General features: G+C 35.4%; 2 protein-coding genes and 1 long non-coding RNA gene across 3 annotated transcripts; 1 reads left to right on the forward strand and 2 right to left on the reverse strand.

Annotated features, from left to right (window-relative positions):
• The first annotated feature begins 8,314 nt into the window (after positions 1–8,314).
• LOC145608330 (uncharacterized) lies at positions 8,315–12,381 on the forward strand. The gene is made up of 5 exons (XR_014105783.1): positions 8,315–8,544; positions 10,687–11,154; positions 11,230–11,360; positions 11,464–11,517; positions 11,617–12,381. It is a non-coding gene; the product is annotated as an uncharacterized LOC145608330 (long non-coding RNA).
• A 4,859-nt stretch (positions 12,382–17,240) lies between these two features.
• LOC145607081 (uncharacterized) lies at positions 17,241–20,670 on the reverse strand. The gene is made up of 8 exons (XM_081662851.1): positions 20,427–20,670; positions 19,521–19,993; positions 19,097–19,400; positions 18,185–18,869; positions 17,872–18,088; positions 17,711–17,776; positions 17,405–17,524; positions 17,241–17,288 (listed from the first exon to the last, which is right to left on the reverse strand). Exons 1-8 carry the CDS (start codon positions 20,668–20,670, stop codon positions 17,241–17,243), a joined length of 2,157 nt encoding a protein of 718 aa, XP_081518977.1.
• A 57-nt stretch (positions 20,671–20,727) lies between these two features.
• LOC145607082 (uncharacterized) lies at positions 20,728–22,130 on the reverse strand. Its single transcript, XM_081662852.1, has 4 exons — positions 22,067–22,130; positions 21,505–21,865; positions 21,271–21,374; positions 20,728–21,191 (listed from the first exon to the last, which is right to left on the reverse strand). Exons 1-4 carry the CDS (start codon positions 22,128–22,130, stop codon positions 20,728–20,730), a joined length of 993 nt encoding a protein of 330 aa, XP_081518978.1.
• Between the last annotated feature and the right edge of the window lie 2,735 nt (positions 22,131–24,865).

Here is a 24,865-nt window from a genome sequence, read left to right on the forward strand (position 1 = left end):
AACTACTTCTTTCGCTCCAAACAATATTGTGATATAAAAAATAGATTTATATAATAATTAGTGAGTGTTATAATATAATATTTTTTTAAAATAAAATTATAATTCAACTTGTACATATGAAATAATAGTGGTATTTTATCGAAAATAAAACTCTAAACTAAGAATTTAATCCTAAAACTCTATCTAAATTTGATTGAAAATAAAACTTTATACTAATTTTTTTATCCTACGAAGTCTATATAGATATATCCAACGTGGCGCGACACTTGGCATTCCAAAGTTGGAATGCCAAGTGTCGTTGTCTCGTGACCTTGCTAAAAGTTTAGCTTTATATATACTAGTTATATGAAATGATATGATTTATTAAAAGTTATAATTAATTTTGTATACATGAAATATTAGAAGTATATCAATAATAAAACACTATACAACATTTCTATCTTAAAAAATTTATCTAAAATTCGCTTATTTAGCATCCTATGTGTCACAATAATACCTATTTATTGCCTATGTGGCTCGACACGTAGTGTAACACCCCGTCTAAAATAGAAGGCGAAACATTAGCGGAAATAACGTCAAGACGGAATGTCACTCTAAGGGTTACTAAAACTAAACAAAATAAATAAATAACTGAAACAAACATTATGAAGAGAAAGAAATCTCAAATGATCAAAGAAAACTTTTAACGAGGCAGAACAACCTCAAATTCGACTATCTCATAAAGAGTGGTAAAGACATCAAATTAAAGAATAATCGATAAAAGTACTTGGGAACAACCTAAACACTTTGCTCTCAACCCAGACTCAACAAACGCTACTCTTCACCTGCAAATAACATTTAGGTTCCACAATCAGTGGGGAGTAACTAGCAGTTCTCTCAAAACTTGTAGAAACACAAAGCTAAGCATAGTGTAAAGCATAGAAGCATACATAAAAACAATACAACATGTAGACAAGATAAACAACTACTTCACAATATACTCAAGATAAACATGGTAAGATACATAGATAGGAATACAAGTCAAAACATGCAACATGATTACAATACAATACAAAACAAACATGTATATTAAAAAAAATGAATATATTACCACATGATTACAGCGTAAGAATAAATAGAACCCAAAGCATAAGCAATAAACTCATAAAAACAATAATTAACACTTATAAAGGTTCTTTAAATAGATTTAGAAAATTCTTGACTTGACTTAAGAAGACCTTCTGAAAGTAGTAAAAATTTTGAAATAGAGAATTTAACTTTTCGGAAACTGATCCATAGTGAGGCAAGCATATAAAATATGAACGCCGGTGCAGTGAATTCCGCAGCCCACCATCAAAGGTTTGTCACGGCTAACCTACAGACGATTCCGCAGCCGTCTGCGTCTGAGAATGGCCAAATTCCCAGTTTTCCTACTCGAATTCCGCAACCCGAGTAGTTTCGGACGACAACAATTAACCTAGAAAATTACATCTCGAATTCCGCAGCCCAAGATGTTGGCATGTTCCAACCATTGAATTCCGCAGCCCAATGGTTGTCTTACACTCACGAATCAAATAAAGCAGTAAAAATAATTCTTCAAAATTATCCAAACACATTTAGGGATCATCAACCCCAACTTAAAATACTGCAGGATTTTACTTCTAAGACCAAATTTCAACAAAAATCCTTCAAAAGAGTTTAACTTTGAAATTCTTCAAAGTGTACAAAAAAATCATTTATATATCATAACAAGGTGTCACTCTTATTGTCTGGATTTGGGTACGAAGCTAATTATAATAAAATATCACAATACACTCCGTACACAACCCTTGGCGAAGCGGTGCTAAAAACAGTGTTATTCTACTTTAAAGCACAACGACGTCGACAATTCACTTAACACCCAAAAATGGCAGCCAATATACGACATCTTAAATGCTTCATGAACACACCCAAAGCATGCCAAAATGATAAAATAAAACTAGGACATATTAATCCACATAATAGGCAATATATACACACAAGATATGATTAAATTCATGCTTTTAACATACTAAAAACTACATGACAATGCAGCAGCCCCTAATTAGAATTACAGCAGTACAATGCACAACAATTTCACCGAAACCAACCTTAAAACCCATAATTAATCTTAGCCCATAAACATACATAATATAAAAACATAATAGCTCAGGACAGGCACAATATTAGGCATAAAAATTAGGCAATTAGAGCAGCAAATTTGCGAACATTAGAGTAAAATTAACGCTTGAAAACCACCACAAAACACGACAATAATATATGGTACCAAACCTATATAAATACAGTACTCCTAGGCATGATTGAACAACATAAAAACCAGAAATAAACATGAATATAATACCCTCATTCCTCACACACAAAACAGCAAACAACCATGAGATAAACTACAACAATTTCTAATCTAATCAACTCTAATTTGCACCTAGCCTTAACCTATCCTAGCCATGATTTCTAAAGCTTGGAATAGTGCTAGTTACCTCTTGATGTATAGGCAATCGAAACTCAAAGAAAGGGATAAACCACGCACAAACAGCAGCAACCAATACGAACAACACCCACCCAAGTAGCCTTGTGCCTTGCTTCGTTTCCGTGTTGTTTTTATAGAGGAAATGGAGCACGAATTTTGCAGAGTTTATGGAAGTAGTTAGTTTTTGATTTCCCTTTTATTCCCACCTTGAATCCCACAAAAAAAAGATGGGGAGAAGAGAAGTGAGTTGCTGCATCTTTTGGGTGGAGAAAACTGATAAAAGTTAGCCTTGTTTTGTACGTTATAAGAGAAGGAGAGGAGTTGGGCAGCCATAATTAGGTATTATTACCATTGATTAGAGGATGTTACTTAGGGTAAAATGATCAGCCATATATCCCTCAAAGCTGTTGTGTAAATCAGCCTAAATTGGGCTTAAATGAAGCGCATAAACAAGCCTCATAATACCGAGGTTCAAGGATTTTCTTTAGGGCTTGATTAAATGATTACATTAGCTTAAGAATGGGTTTAAGGAAGCTAATAAACAAGTCTATCTTAATCTATATAGTCATGAAAGCTTTGAGGAAAAACTCGACCAATATATAAATGCTAGTTGACCCAAAACTAGACTAGGAAAGGAAAGTAACGAAAGGCATTTTATTTAAAACGCATGCAAAAATGATAATATAGATTGTATTATTTATATCTCAATAATATATAATATCGATAATAATAATGAAAATAATCATTTAAATCACAATAAAGAAAATATATATATATAAAGTTCATAAGTACTGAAAAGCGACATAAAAGACGAAATGTGAAATTAGTAATATTATTCATTTATAATGACCTTATAATTAACAAAAGGACATTATAATGAGTACAATAAATAGAAGAATTAAAGAATAGTTTATAAACAATATCAATTTGATAAACGAGTTGACGGAATCACCCAATACAACTTTATTTATCGATATTGATGCGATTGCGCATAAAACGTTTTTAAAACTCTAAAAATCATTTTATACCTATTAGATTGATACCTCGGTCAAGGAATCACCCATGATGACCCGTATCAATCGCAATATGTTAAATATTAAAATTACATATAATTTAGTAGCACTTACTAAATTGATGCTTAATTAAGCTTAAGGAATCACCCTGTAAGGCTAATATCAATTCAGACAAGTCAAATAAAATTTGAAATGATTAAAACTCAATTATAGAACCTTTTTAAATAATAACTTTCAAACGTTCGGTCAAAATACTATAATTAGGGTCTAAAAAGGTTGGGATGGCCTTTAAAACAAAGAACAGTCTTAATAATTAAATTAACATTTCAAATTTAGAAATTGAGATTAAAATTTGAAATGAGGCTTTATGGGTTGAAACACACATAAAGTAATGGTTCGAAAATACGGGGCTTTACACGTAGTCTGGCTGCGAGACAGACTTTATATATCAGTGATATGATATTATAAGATATATATAGATTAGAGTAAAACTATACTTGAAACTTTGAAAGTATACGTTTTATGATTTTTTTGGTAAACATTTCGCATTTAATGGTTGTCAATTAAAATTTTTAATTGAAAAATATATAATTTGAAATATGATCATGAATATTTTAGGCGAAATCAATCATCAATCAATAGTATATACTAAAAGACACACCAGCGATGACACGTGTCATCTCCTGGTGTGTCCTTAGTTATTTTTTTCTTTTTTTTTTTCAAAAAAAAATTTTAATTTCATAAGCAAATCATTTACAAAAATCATATATATTTTTTTTGTACATATTTCGTATTAACACATAATGATTATTAGGAAATTTTAGAAAATAGCACCTACAAAATCACAGAATTTTGTTTTTAACACCAGAAATTTTCAAATTTATATTATAACACCACTGAAAAAAAATTAAATGTTGGTTTCACCACCAGATGACGGAAACTGTGACGGAAAACTTGAAAAGGGCCCACATAACAGTTTACCATCCAATTTTCATCCTCTTCAATTCGATTCTCTCTCTTCTTCATTCAATACCCAACTACTCCTCCTTCATTCAATCAATTCTCTCTTTATACCTTCAACTACTTATAAAGAATTAAACCCTAACAATTACTAGTAGAAAAACTGCTAGTTGTAACTGGCGAAATTTACTTTTTGTAACTAACATTGTTGGTTGCGAATGCGCCGTTACAACTAATGAAAATTATTCGTAACCGGCTAATGTTAGTTACAAATAATATACTATTTGTAACTGGCTTATCCTAACGCCAGTTACAAATAGTCTATTTTCCAAGTTAGAAAGCATACTATTTGTAACTGGCATTAAGTTATGTCGGTTACAAATAGAGTATTACTTGTAACTGGTGTGGCCTAACGCCAGTTACGAATTGTGTGTTTTTTTTTTTTAAAAAAAAAAAATTAATTAGTAAATTCCTATAATGCCACCACATGTACCCCATTTTTTTTTTTAATTTGATATAAAATACAATAATTATCCCTAACCAATATAATGTCAAATTTAAGCGAAATCTACATATACACATCAACTCTAATATAATATTTGAATTGTGTGGTAGTGAATTTGAGTTGCATAGGGAGGTGTCAGAAGTGGAGCGAAACAAGTCAACGAGTGGGCGTCAGCCATTATCAACAACAAAAAAGCTTGGATTTCTTCGTGGAATCTGACAGAAATGGAAGCAAGATTCCAAATTAAAAGAGGTACCTTTCGAATCTTTTAAAGTTATTTTAAGCATCTTTTGAAGTTAATTATGCTATTTTCATTAGTATTCTGGGGTATTTTGGGAAAAAAATTGGGAACCCTAAATAATAAAGTGAAATTGGGTGTGAATTACTTAGTGTACTGTGCGATTTTCTAATTAAAATAGAATTTACTTAATTGAACTATGCATTAGTGCAATTAGTTTATTGTTTACGACTGTGATTCATTGATTTTGTTGACATGTATGTTCACTCTTTTGTCCTTGGTTTTGTTGACTGAAGTTTGTTTAGTTGGTAAAATATGTTTGGTTTTATTGATTAAACTAGTAAAATTGACTGTGTAATTGGGTCAATATATGATGGCTTATTTTGACTTCTTCTGCATATGTTTATTGAGTAGATAAATGGCCAACAACCAAGATGGTTTAATTAATATAAAGTTTAGAGTTGGGGGTGCTTTTGTTCCCAAAAGGGTGTCACAAACAAAACATTTGCTTTGCTGGTGTGGTGTGGTGGATTGTGTTATTGGAGGAGGGATGTGGTACAGGATAGGATAGATGTGAGTTATTTGAGGGAAGCTGTTGTGCATGGGTTTGTGTACTATAATGTTCATGTCCCTCCTAACTCCTGGGCCTTTTCCTGTTCTAATCTAGCCTTCTCAGCCAAGGCCTTTACCTTTTTATCCCAATTAGCCAGAGCATCCTTAAACACCTGCCCAAGACTTTCTTTCTCCTCTAAAAAAATTACTACTGTTTAGGGCTGCAAACAATCCGGGCCGAGCCGAGTTTTAGTCTGTTCGAGCTAAGCTTGATAAGGAACATTCGTGTTCGAACTATCTCAAGCTTGAACGAGCTTTTTAAAATCTTGTTCGAGCTAGCTAGACTCGTTAAGAATTTAGCTTGTTCAAGCTTTGTTCACAAACGTACTCGTTTCCATTTCGAGTTTAAGTTCGAGCTTGAACGGGTCTAAATCGGGCTTGATTAAATAAACGAGCCTTAATTTATTTATCATTAAAAAATGGTTTCTTTCAAATTTTAACACATCCATTTAATAATTTTATAAAGATTTTTATATTCTTTCTATAGAATAAGGTAATGACGGAGTTTTCATGCTTTTACATAATGAAATAATTAATACTTTTTACAAATATGTATGAATAAAAGATATATAAATTTTTGAATTTTAATTGGGTGTGGAAAAACTTATAAATGGACTTAAACGAGTTGTTCATGAACATCACCGAGTCGAACATGATGTTATTCGAGCTTTGTTCACCTATTTGACGAGCTTAAGATTTTTGTTCAAGCTTGTTTGTTAGCTTAACAAACGAGTTTTGACCGAGCTTGTTCGCGAGTAGTTCACAAACGTATCAGTTCATTTACATCCCTACTACTGTTTCCTTACCTTGAAACCAATCCCACATTCTCAACATGTCCCTATCCCCACACAACTCCAACTTCCTATTAGTCCTAGGTGGCATTACATACAAACTAAAGTAGTATTTAGGAAGTATCACATTTTCCTATACAGAGTCCTCAAACATAAACTCATACAAGTCCATTAGACTTGTTCTGTCAGTATCATCAACCAGGACATCAAACCCCTGATCTCTGTAATGAACATCAAGCCACACTCTACTCATCCTATCAACAAAAAATTACCGACATATTACTTCACTGAACAACAACACACAAGATTCATATCAACACACCACACATCATAACAGACCAAATCATTACCAACAATGCCAATACAAAAATCGCAAAAAAATGTAATTTAAAGACTTCACAATCAAAAACCATAACAATACCAAATCAATTACACAACAAATAACATTTTTAACTTGAAATTTAAGATTATTTCACACAGTCAAGTCAAGTAATCACATTTAACATGAACATTTCAAAAAACCTTAACCCTAACTCAATTCTCGCAAAAACTGTCAAATTCAAAACGCGAAAACAAGATCGAAAGTGAGAATATTACCTTGTTTGCTATCTCCAACACCCCAAAGTCAAATTCAAGTGCTTTTAGCTTCAACTTCCTCCCCTACTTGTCAGCGCTGTTCTGGTTCGCCCAACTTCAATAGCAAAAAAAGCTTCAATTTTTAGGAATGTTTGGTTCAGGTGTTGAAGAAAGCTTCTTGTTTGATTATGGATTTCAGGGTTTGAATAATGGTGAAAGTTCGAAGAACATAGAAGAAGAATGAGATGACTTTTTTTTATATCAAACTTGAAGAAGTCAGAGAGTCAATGAGGTTTAACGCGCCATTAACCCCAACACATGGCATACTGGTCATTTCGCAATAATGGACTGTTAACGTCCAAACCTCATTAATGGCATGTCATGTCATTGTACTGTTTGTGAGTGACATTTGGTGAATTTTAAAAAGTTGGATGACATTTGGTGAATTTCCAAAGTGCTTAGTAGCATTTGATGAAATAGCCGCAATTAGAAGTGGTCCCACATATCTTTCTCTTTCTTCCTTTCTCTCCTTTTCATGTGACTTCTAGTATTTTAGTACTCAGTACTTTGTTATAACTATTAAAATTCATAACACTACATTAGCACTCCCTTCCGAGTGATGCTACACATACAATGGTTGTATGTAGTAGCCCACATACAATACCATTATATGCATGCCACATCAAATTATCAAAAGGGAGGGAAATAATAAGAGTAAAAAATAGGAAGAAACTAAATGGAAAAAGTGGACATAAAAATGCAAACCAATCAAATGCACCCAACAATAGTTGTATGTGGGGGGTCCACATACAACCATTATATGTGTAGTCTTTCCCCTTCCGACTACAAGTAATACAGTCGAAGTCTTCTTCAAACGTTAAGACCTCTAAAAGTCTAACACTTTAACCCCACGGTCAAGTTTGAAAAACAGGAAAAAAAAAAAGAAAAAAAAAAAAACTCCCATCTCGAGACATAAAGGAACGAGTAGAATTCCAAAAGTATTGAAGTTCCTCTCCTTTACTAAAACCAACAGCTTATTGGCTATTGCCACGTTTCATCACTACTTAACTTCAAACCTCCACCAAAGTATCCAATCCCCATTTGTTTTTTTTTTTTTTTGAAAATAATAAATTTATCATCTTTTCATTAATTATGTGTCGCACGATTTAATTTCATTTTCATTTTCATTTTTCAGTTTTAGGGTACACAAAAGTCTGAAGATTTTACCTGGCCTTTTTCCCTTTTTCTTTAAACCTCTATTCTCTCTGTTCTGCTTTAAGCTGCAATACCCAGAACACTTGAACAAGACGAAGATTTTGCATACTCAGCTGATTTTTCAACTTCGCTTTTTACCTCATTAACAAGTAATTTCATCACCCAGATCTTTTTATTGTCTTTTATTTGTTATTTATTTTGTTTTTGTAGTTGTTTATCTTAATTGAAGTTTAAATTTGTGAGTTATTTTTTGTTTACTGCCAGTATTTAGTCTTGGTATATCAGTGCAATGGTGGGTGATTCCTGATTTTTAATTTCTGGGGTTTACAGATTAGCGTTAACTGTATGTCTGTATGTGATAAAACTCGGGAAGAAATTAGAAGTTGTTCATATGGGTTTTGAATTTGGTTGTAGTAGTAATTTTACCCAGAAATTGAATTGGTAAATGCGTGGAATGTTGAGTTTGTAGGCCTTTGTTTTGATTAAGTTACTAAGCAGTCAACGATATTCCTGTTTAAGGGATTAATTTCCCAGAAATGAGTTGATTTATAGATCCGACATTGGCTTGTTCGTTCAATTTTAAGGTAGTTTTTTGGATGGATTGTACTTTTTATCCATTTTTTCATTTTATTTTGTGGTTTGGAATTGTTTGTTTGCTACATATATTTTTTTTTTTCACTTCATATGTATTAGAGTATTACTGTTGAGTTGGGGTATGGGCTCAAATCTTGGGAGCATTTTGAAGGTGACAATGGCTATAGCCAATTCAAAGTTTCGATTTATTATTATTCGTGTGCTAGTGGATATGGATATCTTCAACAAAAGATGGTGACAGTTGACAACTTTGTGAATACAAATTTCATGCTTTCATTCTTGTACTGTTGCAGATAAGCTTTGTTGTGTTAGATATTGCTTGCTTTTTTTGTGAAAAAGTATCATCATCAAACATGTAATTTGTTACTTATCGACGAGGTTCATGAGTTGATCACAAATTTTAAGCTGACTAGAGTACTAGACTAGGAAGCTAGGATTTTAGGGCTTTTGCTACTTAAGGAAATTCTCTTACTCATGAACACTTTAATGCTCTCATTGTAAGAATGTCTTGCAGTCATTACAATGAAGTTTTGCTGCAATTGAATTCTAAATTGTGTTAATGAGAATAATTCCACCTTTACTTTGTTTATGGTAAAATATACACTATTGTTATGCATATTCCCTATAAAGCTCAAACTTAAGCAGCTTTGATAAAGCATGCTTACTTATGAGAAACTGGAATTTCATTAAGGATCATTAATCTCAATTCAGATTATGTTTGAAGCACCTTAACATTCACACATTATTTTTAATGAATAAAATTCCTAATGCACATTGTGTCTCTATTGCTGAAGGTTATTTGTTGGTTTTTTGAACTTCTTCTTTCATCAACTCTTTTCTTTTCTATCTTGTGTCTAAGCAACATTAATTATAGTCATCTTCAGAACTATTTTTAACTTTCTATTTTACCATTATGCTAATGGGTCATTGACTACTTTGGTAAGGCTGTTTAAGCTGACCCTTTACTTTGCCTTGGACAGGAGCCTCTTTAGAGGCACAGGGTTGATTCTTATGCTGATGTTGGTATTCATTAACTACTAAGTGACATTGCAAATGACCATAAACCTTGCAAAATTGAATTTACTATCAACTGTATACAATAACTTATGAATCTTGAGTCCCTTGTATTTGGTGTTTGCCTCCTGATCTAAATCTGCATCCGGTCACAAAACAATATTCACAAGAAAATGACGTGGAGCTATACATCATTTTTCTCTGTGGTTGATAATGAAGTATTTAATAACTGATGATAAATGCATGAACTATTCTCCGTATTGTCACATTTGATGACTCAAGCTTTCCTCATGATAGATGAAAAGAGCTTGGACGAATAGGAGCAAGATATGTAGGGATGTAGAAAAAGAGAGGGAGAGTTCTGTGTACTTTTCTGGATTTCTTGGTAATGGAGATTGTTGCTCATGCTTAGATGGTCTTCTTTGCCTCTGCAAAAATCAGGAAGAGTATGGGGTTTCATTTTTATATGATTTAATATTAATCCTGGAGCATTTTGGAAGATTAAATGGTGAAACTTGTGTAGCACCACGTCAAGAATTGCTCTCATGGTCCGCTTCACAGTTTGGGCTTTTGCTTTTCTGTGCTGTTTTGTTGAAGCTACTTTATGAAGAAACTTTTTTTTAGTTGATCGGTGTTTAATGTCCTCTTATGCCCTCATTGATAAGCATTTATGTTGTATGTAGAGAAATTGCTGCTAAATAGACGCATTACAGTGATGGCTGGCCGTGCCTCCCGCACAATTTATGTTGGCAATCTTCCCCTGGATGTAAAGGAATGGGAGCTTGAAGATCTGTTTTACAAGGTTCTGTTTTCATCTTCAACTCAAATATGTTCAGATATTTTGAACTTATGGTAGCATCCGGCAAGGGCGGCCGCAAGCACATAGCTCATAAGCCCAAGAGAGGCCCAGACGCCTCTACTCACGAAGCTGATAGGGAGATCAGCAAGCCGAATATCCAAAGGACATCGAAGGGTGGCTTCAAGCAACCTTCTACTGCTGGCGGCTTAACAGGTGAGAAGAGAGAAGAGGTTTCTGGGGGAGAAACCTCCTTCTTCTTCCTGTAAGGAGAGGTTTTTGGGGGAAAAGCCCTCCTCTTCTGCCGGTGAGAAGAGGAATCTGGGGGAAGAAGAGGAAGAAGAAAAGGACGACGGTAAAGACCATTCGTCTTTCTTTAACTCCAAATTATCCATACTTGAATATTTTTCTAACTTTTTTCTCTATTCAGTTCCTGTGCAGAGGCTGATTGTAGTTCAAATGGCCAAGTCCATGCTGACGGTGATTGATACTGATGACAAAGCATCTGTCAGAGGAGTCGGCACCCTAGACTTAGATGGCATTCTAGGGAACCTTTGCGAGGTATAAGTTTAAACTTGAACAATTTTTCATTCGTCCTTTCTCTTTTTTTTTTGTGTTCAAGTCTTTATCCGTCTGATTTTAACCATTCGACTTCTTTTTCCAGGCCATGCTGCGCGTCCAAGGGCTCGGGAAACCCCTCAAGGACAAGTCCAAAGAGGTAAAGGTCGCAAAGGCTAAGACCGAGTCCGCCTTGGATAGAGCTCAATTTGATATTACTCAGAATGAATTTCTGACGCTTGATATGATGTATTCGCAGTCGGAAGCCAATCTGCAGGTGAAGGAGGACCTGGACTCGGCCCGCCTACAAGTCTCCAACCTTAAGAAAGAGATCAAATCTCTTAAGACGGAGCTCGAGCCTCTTCAAGATGCCAAGGATGAGGCCGAGAGAGCCAAGAAGAGGGCCGCCTGGTGCAGCGCCTCACAAACCAGGAGCACCAGCTGAAGACCAAGTATGAGTCCCTTGCTGAGCAAGAGAGAAGTGATCTTGTTAAGCAGATGGTGAGTGATTATGAATCCATCATGCGGGACACTTGGGCGGCTGTGCAGCCAGGCTCGGACTATCAGATTTGGAAATCCAAGTTTGATGAAATCAGCAAAGCATTCGACGATCGACTCCTCGAGGAGATGGAAGAAGCTACTAAGGCTGATGCCGAGGCCGAGGAAGGCTCTGGGTCTGACTCTTCTGGGGAGTCGTCCTTTGATGAGGAGGAAGGTCAGGCGGAGGAGCGAGAGAAAAATGATGAAGAGCAGCCGAAGGACAACAGGCCGGCTGCCAATGAAGAAACTCTCCCCTGATCACTTAAGCTTTTTATTTTCTGTTTCTGCGGCCGAATGTCCAAGTACTTTGTTTTTCCGGCCTACGTGCCGAGTTTTTGTATTTTTACCGAACGAGGGGTCGGGTAATTTGACAATCTCTCTAGCTTTGCCTCTGGCTTTGCCAGATAACAATCTTAACCAATCGTCTGGTGGCGATTGGTCTTTTTTAATTTGAATCATTCGGCCATTTGGCTGAAGTTGTCCATATTCTTTCCTTTGAATTTTTTTTGAAATTTTTAAATGTTTTTGGCTAAGTATTATAACCTGTATACTATGCGAATGTTCTTGCCCCTAGACGGATGTCGAGTGGTTTCGGTTTATTGGATTGATTGACTTAGAAATTGTTGATACATAGAAGAGTATTCATGGTTTCTAAGTCAATCAATCACTATGGTGATTGCCCTAAACCACGCGGCAGACGTCCATCCAGAATTGGCAAATATAAGTGTTCATTCGGCCATTGGCTCGAACTAAACTCAAATTTCCAACTTAGCTGATATGCTAAGGAAAAATCCTCGCCTGTTCTGCCTCATAAGCAAAAACAAGCGCATCCGGCCATAGGCCTCTTTGAGATAAAAATGCTAAGTTTGTAACTTAGCCAATTTTCTTTAAATTAATTGTCCGTCTGTCTTGCCCCATAGGTAAGGATCAGGCGTTCTCCGGCCAATAGCCTCAATTAAGTGCTAAGTAGTTAACTTAACTCGTATATTTAAAAAATATTCCGCCTGTTTTGCCCCTGAGCTAAAATTGGCTCATCCGGCTTTATGCCTCGGTTAATTAGCCTCTACTTATGAAACAGTGACCATTTATGAACTGTGCTAGAACAGATAGAAAATTCAGGCCTGTTAGATTTCACTTTCGATTAGAATAAACGACTGCGAGTCTTAGCATTCGGTTGGGCCGCTTGATATGTTCGTAGAGCAATGTGCCACCCAAATGGGAGATGCTTCTCGCCGACGAATTCGCCCGAATGGACGTTGCCGGTTATCTGACTCATGTTGGAGCAGACGGTCATACTCATGTTGGAGCAGACTGTGACCATTCGGTCTCTTTTTGTTTTTTAGCATCCGGCCATAGGCCTCATTATGTATCTATCTGGCCTTAGGCCTCTTAAATGATTAAGTAAATATTCGTCAAGTGTTAGTATAAACTTAATGAATTCGTAGGAACGACTGTTCTAAAACAATCGGCTCCTTCAAAGGGATGGGGTCGTCTGCTGTTGGGACAGACACTTTCCAAACATATTGGCCGTCTGTATTTGGTACAGGCGACGCTAAAAATTTTAACTAAAAAGACAAGTTGGAAAATGAAGACAAATTCTCATTAACAAAACTTGAGTTAATAAAATTGAAGCATTTACATTCGTACTTAGAAGTAGTACTTTTTCAAGTTGTCTACATTCCAAGTTCTAGGCAGCTGCCTGCCGTCTGGTTCTTCTAGGCGGTTGGTGCCGTCTCTTATTTCCTCATAGATTCGGTAGGGGCCTTCCCAGTTTAGGGTTAGCTTTCCCTGCTCATTCTCCCTACCGACTGCTTCCATTTTTCGTAGCACAAAATCCCCCACTTTGAGAGGACGCTTGTGTACTCTTTTGTTGTAAGCCCGAGTCATTCTCCGACGGTATATCTCATGGCGCAAAGCAGCAAAGGAAAGAGTAAGATGAAAAGCAGCAAACAAGCTGACCTCCCCAACCAGCAAAGGTGAAGTTTTCTGGAGGAAAGGGTTGCTGTTTTAGAGCAAAAAGTGGAGAACCTGGAAGCACTAGTGCAAGCACTTTGCTATGAGCCAGAAGATAAGCAACCAAGCCCAAATAAAGAAACTCCAAATGAGATACCAAGCAAGCCTAAATTTATTCTTGGCTTGGATGATCTCCACCACCATTCAAGTCCTTCATATTCACCTGAGAGTGATGCTTCCTATGGTGGTTGTTTCTAAGGGAACTCTTAATTTCTATCCACACTTGTTGTAGGTTTTTAGTCTTACAAATGCTGGTTCTAAAGTAGAAAAACCTTATTATTGTTGTTTTCATGTATTACCAGCTTCAAGCTGGATTTTCAAAGTGGTGGCACCTAGTGGTTGTTATGTTATCAGTTCACTTTGTCTTTGGCTTTCCTAAGTAGCAGCTATTATTGCTTTAGGGTGTATTTTCTAAGTATTAATGGTTATCTATTAGTGCTGTGTGGATTTATTTATTATGCCCGTCTTTAGCTAAAGTTAACTCTTTTTTTTCCAGCTGTACATGCAAAACTAAGCTGATGTATTCACCTTTATCTTCACTATATGCATAGCTTAACTTTTTTTTATAAGGATGAATTTAAAGGTATGGTTTCCATGCAAGGTTGAAAATAAAGACAATTCTAACCATTTTTAGGTAGTGTATTATGGTCTAAATAAATGAAATCTTAATTTTAGCACTCAAATAATACCTAGCTGAGTTAAATTCAAACATTCTGAGCACTAATTAAGCAGATTATACAACCTCTTTGAATTGTCACCATTTTATTAACCAAGGGTAGCATAAATGGAAGTTGTACCTTTAGTAAGGCATAGCTTTACAACTAAGTGTACCAAAACAAGCATCTTTTATAAGCCTATCTATAGGGAATATTTCAAGCATTATGATCCCAAACTTGAACCCCACTATGATCATACACTAAAGTATGGTGGCGTTTTAAAGGGAAAGAAAAGAGCAAAAGAGTCGCCAACAAGTTTTAGGAACTTGTAAACCCAAAAGACAATCCAAAGGACCGTCAACTCCATAAGGTCTTGAACCAAATAGGGTTCGGGGATGAGGGTATGAATCCAATCTACAAAAGAAAGGAGCCACCCTATAAAATAGGCCTCTACTTTGTTTTGCTCGTATTCATGTGCGCTTTTCGAATAACATACAAACATTATATTAAACCTACCCTGTTTATCTATGTTGGTTGAATATTAATGCACAAATAATACTATGATTGGCGATCACTTGAGTTAAAATCACATTAGCCTAAACCAAATTATTAATTATCTTATTAAGCGTGATTTCAAGTACAAATTTCCTTTAATTAAACATGCATAAAAGGTGTGATCAAGCAATAACAATAAAAATATATCAAGCAACATAAATAATAAACAATAAGCATAATCATAATTATCATGATAAGGTAAAGCTTTATAATAATAGCAAGATCCTAGGCATGATACTAACAAGATTAATAACGAATCCTAGCATGTCACTAAACAATAAAGATCAAAACTTTAAACTAACATGATACTAACATGATATTAGAAAGAGTAAAAGCACCCTAAACATGTACTAGAAAGCATTAAAAACATCCTAACATGATACTAGGAATTAAACAATAATAAATATGCTTTCTACATTTTTAATAAAATAGGGAGTAAGCTAATCTACTTACTTTGAAGCCTCATACCTCTTTCTAATAACAAAATACACAAGTTAGTAAACTTCAATGAAAATAATAACTCAAAGAATTAAATTAAATAAAGTTTTGACTAGATTTGGACCAAACCCTCAGAAAATATCAAACCTTGCACGTCTAGGGCGAAGGCAACTTCGAACTTGGCTAAGAGATTCTAAATCTTGTGAGTGCGGAATATTGTATTTTGTAAAAAGGTTGGTTTAGAAAAAGAGGGAGAGAAAAAATTTAAGCTATATTGCTTAGAGAGAGAAATAGAGGGAATTGATGATGAGAGTTGATGAATAAAAACGGATATTCGGGACCCTATTTATAAGGAAATAGCCCGGAAAATCATTGAATTTGATAAGGAATAAAACTACACGCTGTCACCAGGAATTTACTCTGTCGCGAGGCGACAGCCTTGTCGTTTGGCGACAACCTGTTTAAGCGCGTTTTTTCCACGCGGAATCCGATCTTTAATCAACTTGATCTACGGAATCCGTACAGAAGATAAAAACGTATTTTAAAGATAATAATAATAATAAAATAATGATGTTTTATTCCAAATAAAAGTCCATTTTAAAATAAATAATTATTAAATCTAATAATATTAGAATTAAAAGGAACCTTCTAGAAACTTCTAGAAAATTATAATTAATCCTAATAATTTTAGGAATAATAATTAACATTGGGCCCTCCTCTAGATCATTGGGCCGCATGTAAATAATTAACCGAGCCCAGTTTAGTATTTTGGCCATAACTTCCTCAATATTTATCGGAATTGGGCTTATAATATATCGTTGGAAAGGTCTCTTCGAGCCCCATTTAACTACATTATTATTGGACCTTAATTACGGACCAAACTAAACTGGTTTGGCTATTTTTAAATAAATAGAGTTATTTTCAAAAACAGGGAGAAGAGAATTTTAATAAAACTAAACCGCAATACTTGACTTTCAAACACTTTCACCTCATTCGATTATAGTTCGACGCGAAAGGCATTCATCACTGGGTTTGGTTTTGGGGAGACACAAATAGGTGTCTACACTATCATTTACATAGTTACTGTCAAAGTACTACTTAAAGTTAGTGTAAAGGGCACTGATGAAAGCTGTTTAAAGTGTACATGCAAATTCTGAAAGCTATGCTTATCTGTCATAGAATTATACTAATGAAGTTTACTTATTTTCACTTATCAGGCCATGAATTTACAAAGAATATTAGGTTGCAAAACAAAGCATGCTTATCAGTTATAATATTATATAAATGAAATTTTAGGTACATGGTTTGTTAATTGCCCTAGCAAATAAGCTAGAGTGAGTGATTGTGTCTTATCTTTGTACACTAAATCAAGAGAACAACATGGCATTGCTAATTTGAAAGCAAAAAGAAAATTACAAAATGAAAAACTGAATTTAAATTGAAGAGGAAAAGCATTTATGACCGAACCCTGTTAGGGTGGGTTTGCAAGCTGTTATTGCTAGATCACAGCAACAGAGAACTAAAGTGACAGAGAGAAAAGTTAGGAGTAAATGTTCTTTGTGAGCTGTTATGATTTTAAATAGCATTAGAGGCTTCTAAACTTAACATGAGCTGCATATAAATTCCAGGGCATCTTGCCATGGTCTGGAACATATTTTTATCTAGCAGATAAAGAAGTGCATTAAACAAGACAGTGGCTAGAAACCTCCTGTGCATTGAGTGTCTTTTTCTGTAAAATAAAATAGAACATAATATGGACCAGCAGTCAATAAGATGTGTGTAGGAAAAGTAAATGATGAAATTTGTTTTTTGGGTAATAGAATGAATGACATTTTGCTGAAATACAGCTGCAAAAGTAAAGCTGTAATCCAAAAGCAAATATAAGATTTGTCTGTATAGCAAATCAGAATCAGGTTTTTGGATAATAAGGTTGGAAAACCTAGGATTTTTCCATTTTTGTGCTACCTATTTCAATATACCTCAGATGGCATTTTAAAATAAGAAAGTGTGAAAAAAAATCACATGCAATAGGTTCAAAAGCAACTGAATACATCATATAAACATAATACATGGTTGTAAAGATAAATATCTCTAACACCATTGAACTAAGTTCTTACACAAATGGGCTTACAAGGATATAGAAAGATTAACCTTATGCTCAATTACATTTAGATATATAGAAGGGAAAGCACCTGCATTTGTAACATGGTAAATATTCTATTAGTCACAGCATGTAGAATAATTGATTGAAAATTAGGCTGACAGAAATAGTAATTAGGGAGTTATACCTTTAAATTGATGTATCATGTTACGCCAGATAATCGCAAGACATCATACGCTACAACGTTTTTCAATACTGGTGAAGTGTGTTGTTCATTTGGGTATGGTGTGATTACAGTCACCTTAGCTGACTTTTTTGCTCTGGACAATGCAACATATAGCTGTCCATGGGAAAAGCATGGTTGTGGAAGGTAAACTATCACTTGGCTTAGTGTCTGGCCTTGCGATTTGTTTACAATCATTGCAAAGCTGAGTTTCAGAGGAAATTGAATCCGCTCAAACTGAATAGGATATTTTGCTGATGATGGAGGCCGGAGGTTAACACGATGAACGAATACAAGTTACCCTTGACGATGACCAGTGGCTATAGAACAAACAATTACATTCCTTCTGAAAGACTTGCATATAAGACGTATTCTATTGCACAGTCCATCTGCTGGATTAATGTTTCTGAGCAATATTACAGGGCTGTTTATTTTAAGAACAAGTTCATGCGGAGTCATACCACCAGGGGCTAGCTGGTTTAGGAACTCTATAGGGTAAATTGCACAGTTGTCATCTAGCATGTTGTCAAAGCTCTTGTAAATGACAGAGTTCCCTAGAAATTTGTTAATGAGAACTGTGTTAATGGAATCAACTGCATCATTCAACGGTGTAAGAATGGCTCTCTTTGTGAAGATATCAGGTGTAAATACTGCATGTTCTAATTCTGGAAATGCAGTAGCAGCTAGGTGATTGATAGGACAATCACTCTCATGATAATAACTCACAATGTGAGGAGGAACCTCAACATAAGCATTTCCATTAGATTGCAGCTGGCCATTACCTAAACTCAGCAAAAATGAAGCATATAGGCGATCTTCTCTTGCTTTGATGTTTTCAGTTAGGTGTAGCTTCTCTAGCCAAGGCCAAATATGTGAATTTACCAGGCTTGCTGCAACAGCTTCTCTCTGAGTTTTGCGAGGAACAACTGGCAAAACCTGTCTAAATTCTCCCCCAAAAAATACAACCTTTCCACCAAACCGCTGTTCTGCGTCACAAAGGTCACGAAGCAAGAGCTCAACTGATTCAATGTTTTATTTTTTGGCCATTGAGGCTTCATCCAAAATAATAAGAGCTGTTTCTTTGATTAAAGCAGCTAGGCTGCCTTGTTTGGGAACGTCACAAGCAAGAGATGTCTCTGAATTCAAGGGAATTTTAAACCTTGAGTGCGCTATTCTGCCATAAGGGATGTTTGCTACAGCAATCCCTGATTACCTGCCATGCGAACTTCTGCATCTAAAGCATTGTATAAGAATGTCTTGCGAGTTCCTCCAGGACCATCAACAAAGAAACAGCCAGGCTTTCCTGATTGGACTCGAGAAATAATTCTGTCAAAAGCAATTTGCTGAGCTGAGTTCAGTTTGCTTTTACAGTTAATACATTCTTGAGGAATAGGCGCATCTAAGGCATCAACGTTGTCTTTAGTTCTATTAAGCTCTTCTGGCAGCTCTTCATGTAAGTGATCAAGTCGGAAATGAGCTAGTGATTTTCCCAAAGACTCTAAATGCCGTTCAATTGACTATATAGTCAACAACTTAACACAGAATTCATTTTCAGGATCAGCATGCCTGTAATCATCAGATAGGTCATTGTGGAATCGCTGCCACAGTCTATTGGGGTCAGTGGGGTTGCAGAATACACAAACAGCTGCAAATAAGTGCCGTAAGGGTCTTGGCAAGTGGATTTCTGCTGCTTCAGCCAAGCATGCATGCACAACATTGTCCTCCTTACATAAGCCTCTTTTAATAGCTGCTTCTTGAAAAGTGGCACAAAGTAATCCATTAACAGTCCGAAGGTTAGTGAATGACTTAGGGCTGCGTACATTAACCAACAATAGTCGTAAGTAAAATAGCTCTCCTTCTGCTGGTGTAGCACTTGCCAGCCGACCAACCACAAGTTTCTTGTTTCGCCTTTGATACCATCTTTTCTTACTGGCATCCCATCTGTGGTGGTCCATAAATTCGCTATAAAGGTATCCTGTGCCTTGCGGAGAGGCTGCATTTGCTTTAAAAAATTCTGTCAGCTGAGTTTTAGATCTAAGCTCATTTAGCATAGCAGAGTCTAACTGTTCATTAGCACGTAACTGAACTGTTTGCATGTTTTCCATATGCACTGCCAATTGTTACACAGGTGGGTGCATTTCAAAGAGATTAAAGGAAAAAATTCTCCAACCTGCCTCACACGGTGACACCCATCGACTTGACTGAAACCTCTCAATTTCATCTTCAGAATTTTTTTCTTTACCAACCACATTGAAAGAAACCCTATCATGGCTTTATAAATATACTTGTATAGATACTTCACAGCCTTAATAGATGAGCACACTTCTACATTCAAATGGCAATCAAATAACATTGAAAGGTATGGATTGTATGGAATGACCCAGCGGTTATCAAGGCTTGCACCCCTTATCCGGACACTTTCTCCCATTTCTCTTCTTTTATACAAGGGATATCCATCATCGTGGTTTGCTGTTTCTTCAAAAAAAAAAATTTCGGATAGCCATATGTACAAGACAGGGGAGAGTTGTGCTTTGTCGTCATACATGCACAATAAGGATTAAGTTCTCCACATTGCCCATGCATCACATGCCGTACAACAATCATCCGAAGTTTTGGAGAGCTGTGAGGTGGCAATTCTGCAGAGACGAAGCGATCAAAATCCGAAGGATTTTGGATCATGCAGCCTGGTTTTAAGATAATAAGGAAGTGTGCATGAGTTAGGCCCCTTTTTTGGAATTCAACAACATATATCATAGCAGCAACTTTTCCAAAGATATGCTTCTTCATTATTTGTTTTTTCAAGGAAATCAGCTTTTCCCGAAAAACACGAGCAACAAGATCTGGTCAGTTCTGAGCTGCTTCCCCAGCAGCCAGTTCTGCCTTAATCTCTAGCCAGTTTGCGTTGCAAGTCATTGTGACAAATAGATCTGGCTTACCGAATCGCTGCACCAAAGCCATTGCATTTAAGTTGCGGCGCTTCATGTCTCGTGGACCACCAATAAAAGATGGGGGTAATATAACTCGTCTGCCAACATTTATGGGATTTGTTTGGCCACTTTCAATCGAGTCTAAGATCCCCTTGTACAAATCAGCTCTGATTGCATGCTGATTGTGCCGGAAAAAGTCAAGACAAGTATTTTCAATCTTCACATACATGTCAATATATTGCTGAAGACACCTGCCTGCCCTAAGAAGTATGTTGTTTAGGCGAGATTGCAGCTTGTAAGCATAATACTCATGAGGCAAAACATGCCTAGCTGAAGTACCACCTGCATCTGCTATACTTGAAATCGGGTTGTTTGCAATGTCTGTCAGATAAGGCATATAATGATAGGCAAAGAGATATGATAACAACAAGCAAGTTCATCACTGAGGCGAAAAGCTTACATGTTGCTTCCTGTTCAAGCACATCTTCCTCCGTATGTATTGCAGAGGCTAGAGGAAAGTCTGCTTGCTCCTCAGATGCGATGCTGTTTTTAACTATACCTTGACTCCAACCACAATCACCATAAGGAAATAACAGTGGGTACTGTAGAGGATCATAACATCCGTAATGATGGTATATACGATGAGGATCGTTTGATCTTCCTTTTACAACAATGTATGGGCCGCTAGACTCACTTGACGATGTATCTATCGTCAAGCCCGATCACAGCCACTTCATCTGTTGTAGGAGCATTATAGGTGCGTTGGTCTACAACAGTGTTTTTGTTGATCAGGATTTGTGTGTCATCTTCAATGTCAACTTCTCTCAAAGATCTGAAAAAACGAGCGTATGGATTATGCTCAGTCACCTCCATTAGTATATTTATAATATGCTGTCTAATCTGTTTAAAGCAGTCTGTCCTAGCAGTTGCTTCAAATCGGCCATCATAAAAATAGAGTTTCAAATAATTAGGGCCTTCATCATTAGGGATTAAGTCAGGGAAGTTACAGTAATTCTGGCCATGCAATTTAAAGACATAAATTCCTTCTCCTGTATCTGCATCATACTTGCCACCCAAAGAGCTAAATGCAAACAAGTTATTATATAAGCGGATATATTGTCTAAAGTGATGTGCATTATCTTCGTCAGATGTGAAAAGTCTATATAATGCAGGGGGATAAGCATTAGTTGCTAATTTAATTGATCAATTTCCATAACAGAAATAAAGTGATTCGTGCTGAAATTTTTTTGCATTACAGTGCCCACAATACTTAGGTGCTTTAAGCTTTAGAGGAGCTGCAGGTAATTTTAGACCAACCATAGCAGCTGGGGGTTCTGCTATGCATGGAGCAAATGCCACATAATTTATTTGCTTGTAACAGCAAAAAAAAAAAAGAGGACATATGGATAGGAAAACTTACTTGTCTTCTTTGTAGTAGGTTGCTTCACCACTTTTTTTTTGAGAAAGAACAACAATTGTTTCTGTGATATGTAAATGTCACAGGCAAGTTCTAAGCAATCAGGCATCTAAAAACTAACTGAAAAGGTAATGTGCACAGATTTGATGTTAAGATATCATTAATTAGTGGTCACTGCTTATATAAAGTATTTATGTGCCAACCTTTTGTCTCATGGACAATGATCAGTAAATAGTGACTTTGCCAAAGTTTTGCTTGTTGTAAAAAAAGCTATACTGAATAAGTTTTATTTCAATATTAACACCTAATATGAATTTCAGTATAAAAGGGAAGAGGTCAATGTGAATTGTATTTTGTTTTCACAGGCCAAGAGTTATATTGTACATTAGCTTACTCTTCTCTAGCTGAGTTAGGTGTGGTGTAGCTCTAAAATATCCTATCTCTCTCTCTCCTTTTTTTTTTTGGATAAGAAAAGCAACACTACTACATTTTTGATCTAATGCAACGTCAAAAATAGAGCTGATGCGACGCCTCTCCTAAAAATCGTTGCAATAGGTTGGCTAATACGACAGTTTTATTTATGTTATATCTAATGCCACGGTTCATTATATGCCGTTGCATTAGATTAGCCTAATACAACGGCACTAAAAGCTATCACAACGGCATTGGCTGATGCAATGGCCCTAAAAAGCTAACACAACGGCTAAAAAAAAAACTTTAATCTTCGTATTATTTACCTAAATTTTTGAAATTCGAAATGATTGACCGGTCTTACTCTCTTACCAGTGACCACACAATTGACACATATTGAAGCACCCCCTCTCTCACATCTCTATTATTAAAGTTAAAATAAGAACATAAAATAGATCTCCAAATTACTCATCTTCTAGAGAATGTAGATTTTGAGAGAAAATCCAAATTAACTTCCCAGCTTTCATTTCAAAAATAAGCTTGGAGAAGTAGAAATTCATGGTTTTTTTTTCTTTTTTTTTTCATTTTACTCGATCGTATTTCAGTTCAAAGGGTTAGGGTTTATTATAAATTATGGGTTTGAGTTATACTAGTTCGAAGTTCGTCAGATCTAGTGAGATACTTCTGATCCCCGATAATCCGACTGTCTTCCTCCAAAAATCGCCCAGCCAAAAGAGGATAGAGAAGTGTGTGGTTGGAAGAAGAAGAGAGCACGTCAAATCGAGAGCTACCATCGTTGCTTCAGCAAGAACAACTTAGAACCCTAGAATTTGAACGCTCTCGCAATCCGTCCAACTACGATGCTCATGTTCAGGTATAATAGATTATACAACATAGTTTAATTTTAAATATCTCTAAAATTTTGGTAATTTTGGAAGGTGATTAATTTATATTGGATTTGTTATTGTTTTTGTAGTTCATAGAATTGCTTAGGAAAATGGGGTAGATTGATATACTCAAGCGAGAAATTTGATGAGTGTTCTCCTTTAATACCCCCACAAATGTGGCAAGAGTGGGCTAAAGATGAAACTACTTTGTCTTCAGGGTACTGAATCTTTGCTCCTTTCTTGTTAATCTTGTTTAATTTATCAGAAACTATTATAATCACATGTCTAATATTGGGTATTTTTATTTGTAAGATTTGAATTTTGAAATGATAATTATTACAATTTTGGAGTTACTTTGAGCTAATAATTTTGATTTTAGAAATGTGATTAATTGATTTTTGTTTAATTGTGTGTAATTCTGATTTTTGAAGACAATTAAATGATTATTACTACTTTTGAAGTAATTTTGAGTGTATACTTCTTTTTTTGAGTGTATACTTCTGATTAGAGAGTAATGATTTATTTGTTTTTTCATTATTGGAGTGACTTTAAGTGTATAATGATGATTTTGATATGCTGAGTATATATATTGGTGCATTATATAATTGTTTGAATGCAGAATTTCAACGTTAGATTGGCATTTAAAATAAGAAGTAAATTGATATGTAATTTCTAAATATAAGGGTCTCATCTTCTAGCAAAAATACTAGAATGCTTGTAACTTGTTAGTGGCTAAGTGATCAAAGGTACCCTGGGAGGTAGTGATATGTCGATTTCATGACCTCACTCGAGTAAACATGCACTATTTAATTTTATTTACTCTTCTACAAATAATAAAATTGATTAGTATTCCAAATTTTTTACTAAGAAATTCCACTTTACAGTTTTAGACTGTGATAATATATTAAAGCATGCATTTGGAGATCTTACAAATTGCAAGACTATCTTTAGCTCCATACACTCTATTGTCCATCTAACTTTACTTAGGGTGATTCCTGTCACAGTGTCACCTAACAAGCTTATTAGATGAAACTTCGTTGGATTTTTACTCAAGTAATATGAACTTGACTACAAAGTCGATGAGTCTATATATAAAGAAATTTTCTCATTATGTAGTTGTTATCAAGCCACCCATCTTTCCAACAAGTAGGGGATTTGTGATAGCTTGGATTGATGTTGTGCAATAGTTGAAGTCATTTAATTAAGGTTCTTGTATATGTTCAAACTTTCACAAATGAATTTGAGCATATGACTTCTTCTTCAATTTGATTTTCAAGATCGATTTGATGGCATCATTTGGACTTTAAAAAAAAATCAATTGATTACATAAGAGTAATATT

The sequence above is a fragment of the Chenopodium album genome, chromosome 23 (assembly GCF_948465745.1).
Source record: "Chenopodium album chromosome 23, dcCheAlbu1.1, whole genome shotgun sequence".
NCBI classification, from domain to species: Eukaryota; Viridiplantae; Streptophyta; class Magnoliopsida; order Caryophyllales; family Amaranthaceae; genus Chenopodium; species Chenopodium album.

What these genes read in the sequence shown, in the direction of transcription:
- LOC145607081 (XM_081662851.1), bottom strand. Translation starts at nt 20,670, where the DNA reads ATGAAGAAGCATATCTTTGGAAAAGTTGCTGCTATGATATATGTTGTT. An exon ending in ATGTCTTGCGATTATCTGGC is followed by an intron (nt 17,777 to 17,871) that starts GTAACATGATAC and finishes TGTGACTAATAG; the next exon opens with AATATTTACCATGTTACAAA. An exon ending in ACAGCTTTACTTTTGCAGCT is followed by an intron (nt 17,289 to 17,404) that starts GTATTTCAGCAA and finishes TTTATTTTACAG; the next exon opens with AAAAAGACACTCAATGCACA.
- LOC145607082 (XM_081662852.1), bottom strand. Translation starts at nt 22,130, where the DNA reads ATGGTTGGTCTAAAATTACCTGCAGCTCCTCTAAAGCTTAAAGCACCT. An exon ending in GACGATAGATACATCGTCAA is followed by an intron (nt 21,375 to 21,504) that starts GTGAGTCTAGCG and finishes TTGTGGTTGGAG; the next exon opens with TCAAGGTATAGTTAAAAACA. An exon ending in GCTTGAACAGGAAGCAACAT is followed by an intron (nt 21,192 to 21,270) that starts GTAAGCTTTTCG and finishes CTTATCTGACAG; the next exon opens with ACATTGCAAACAACCCGATT.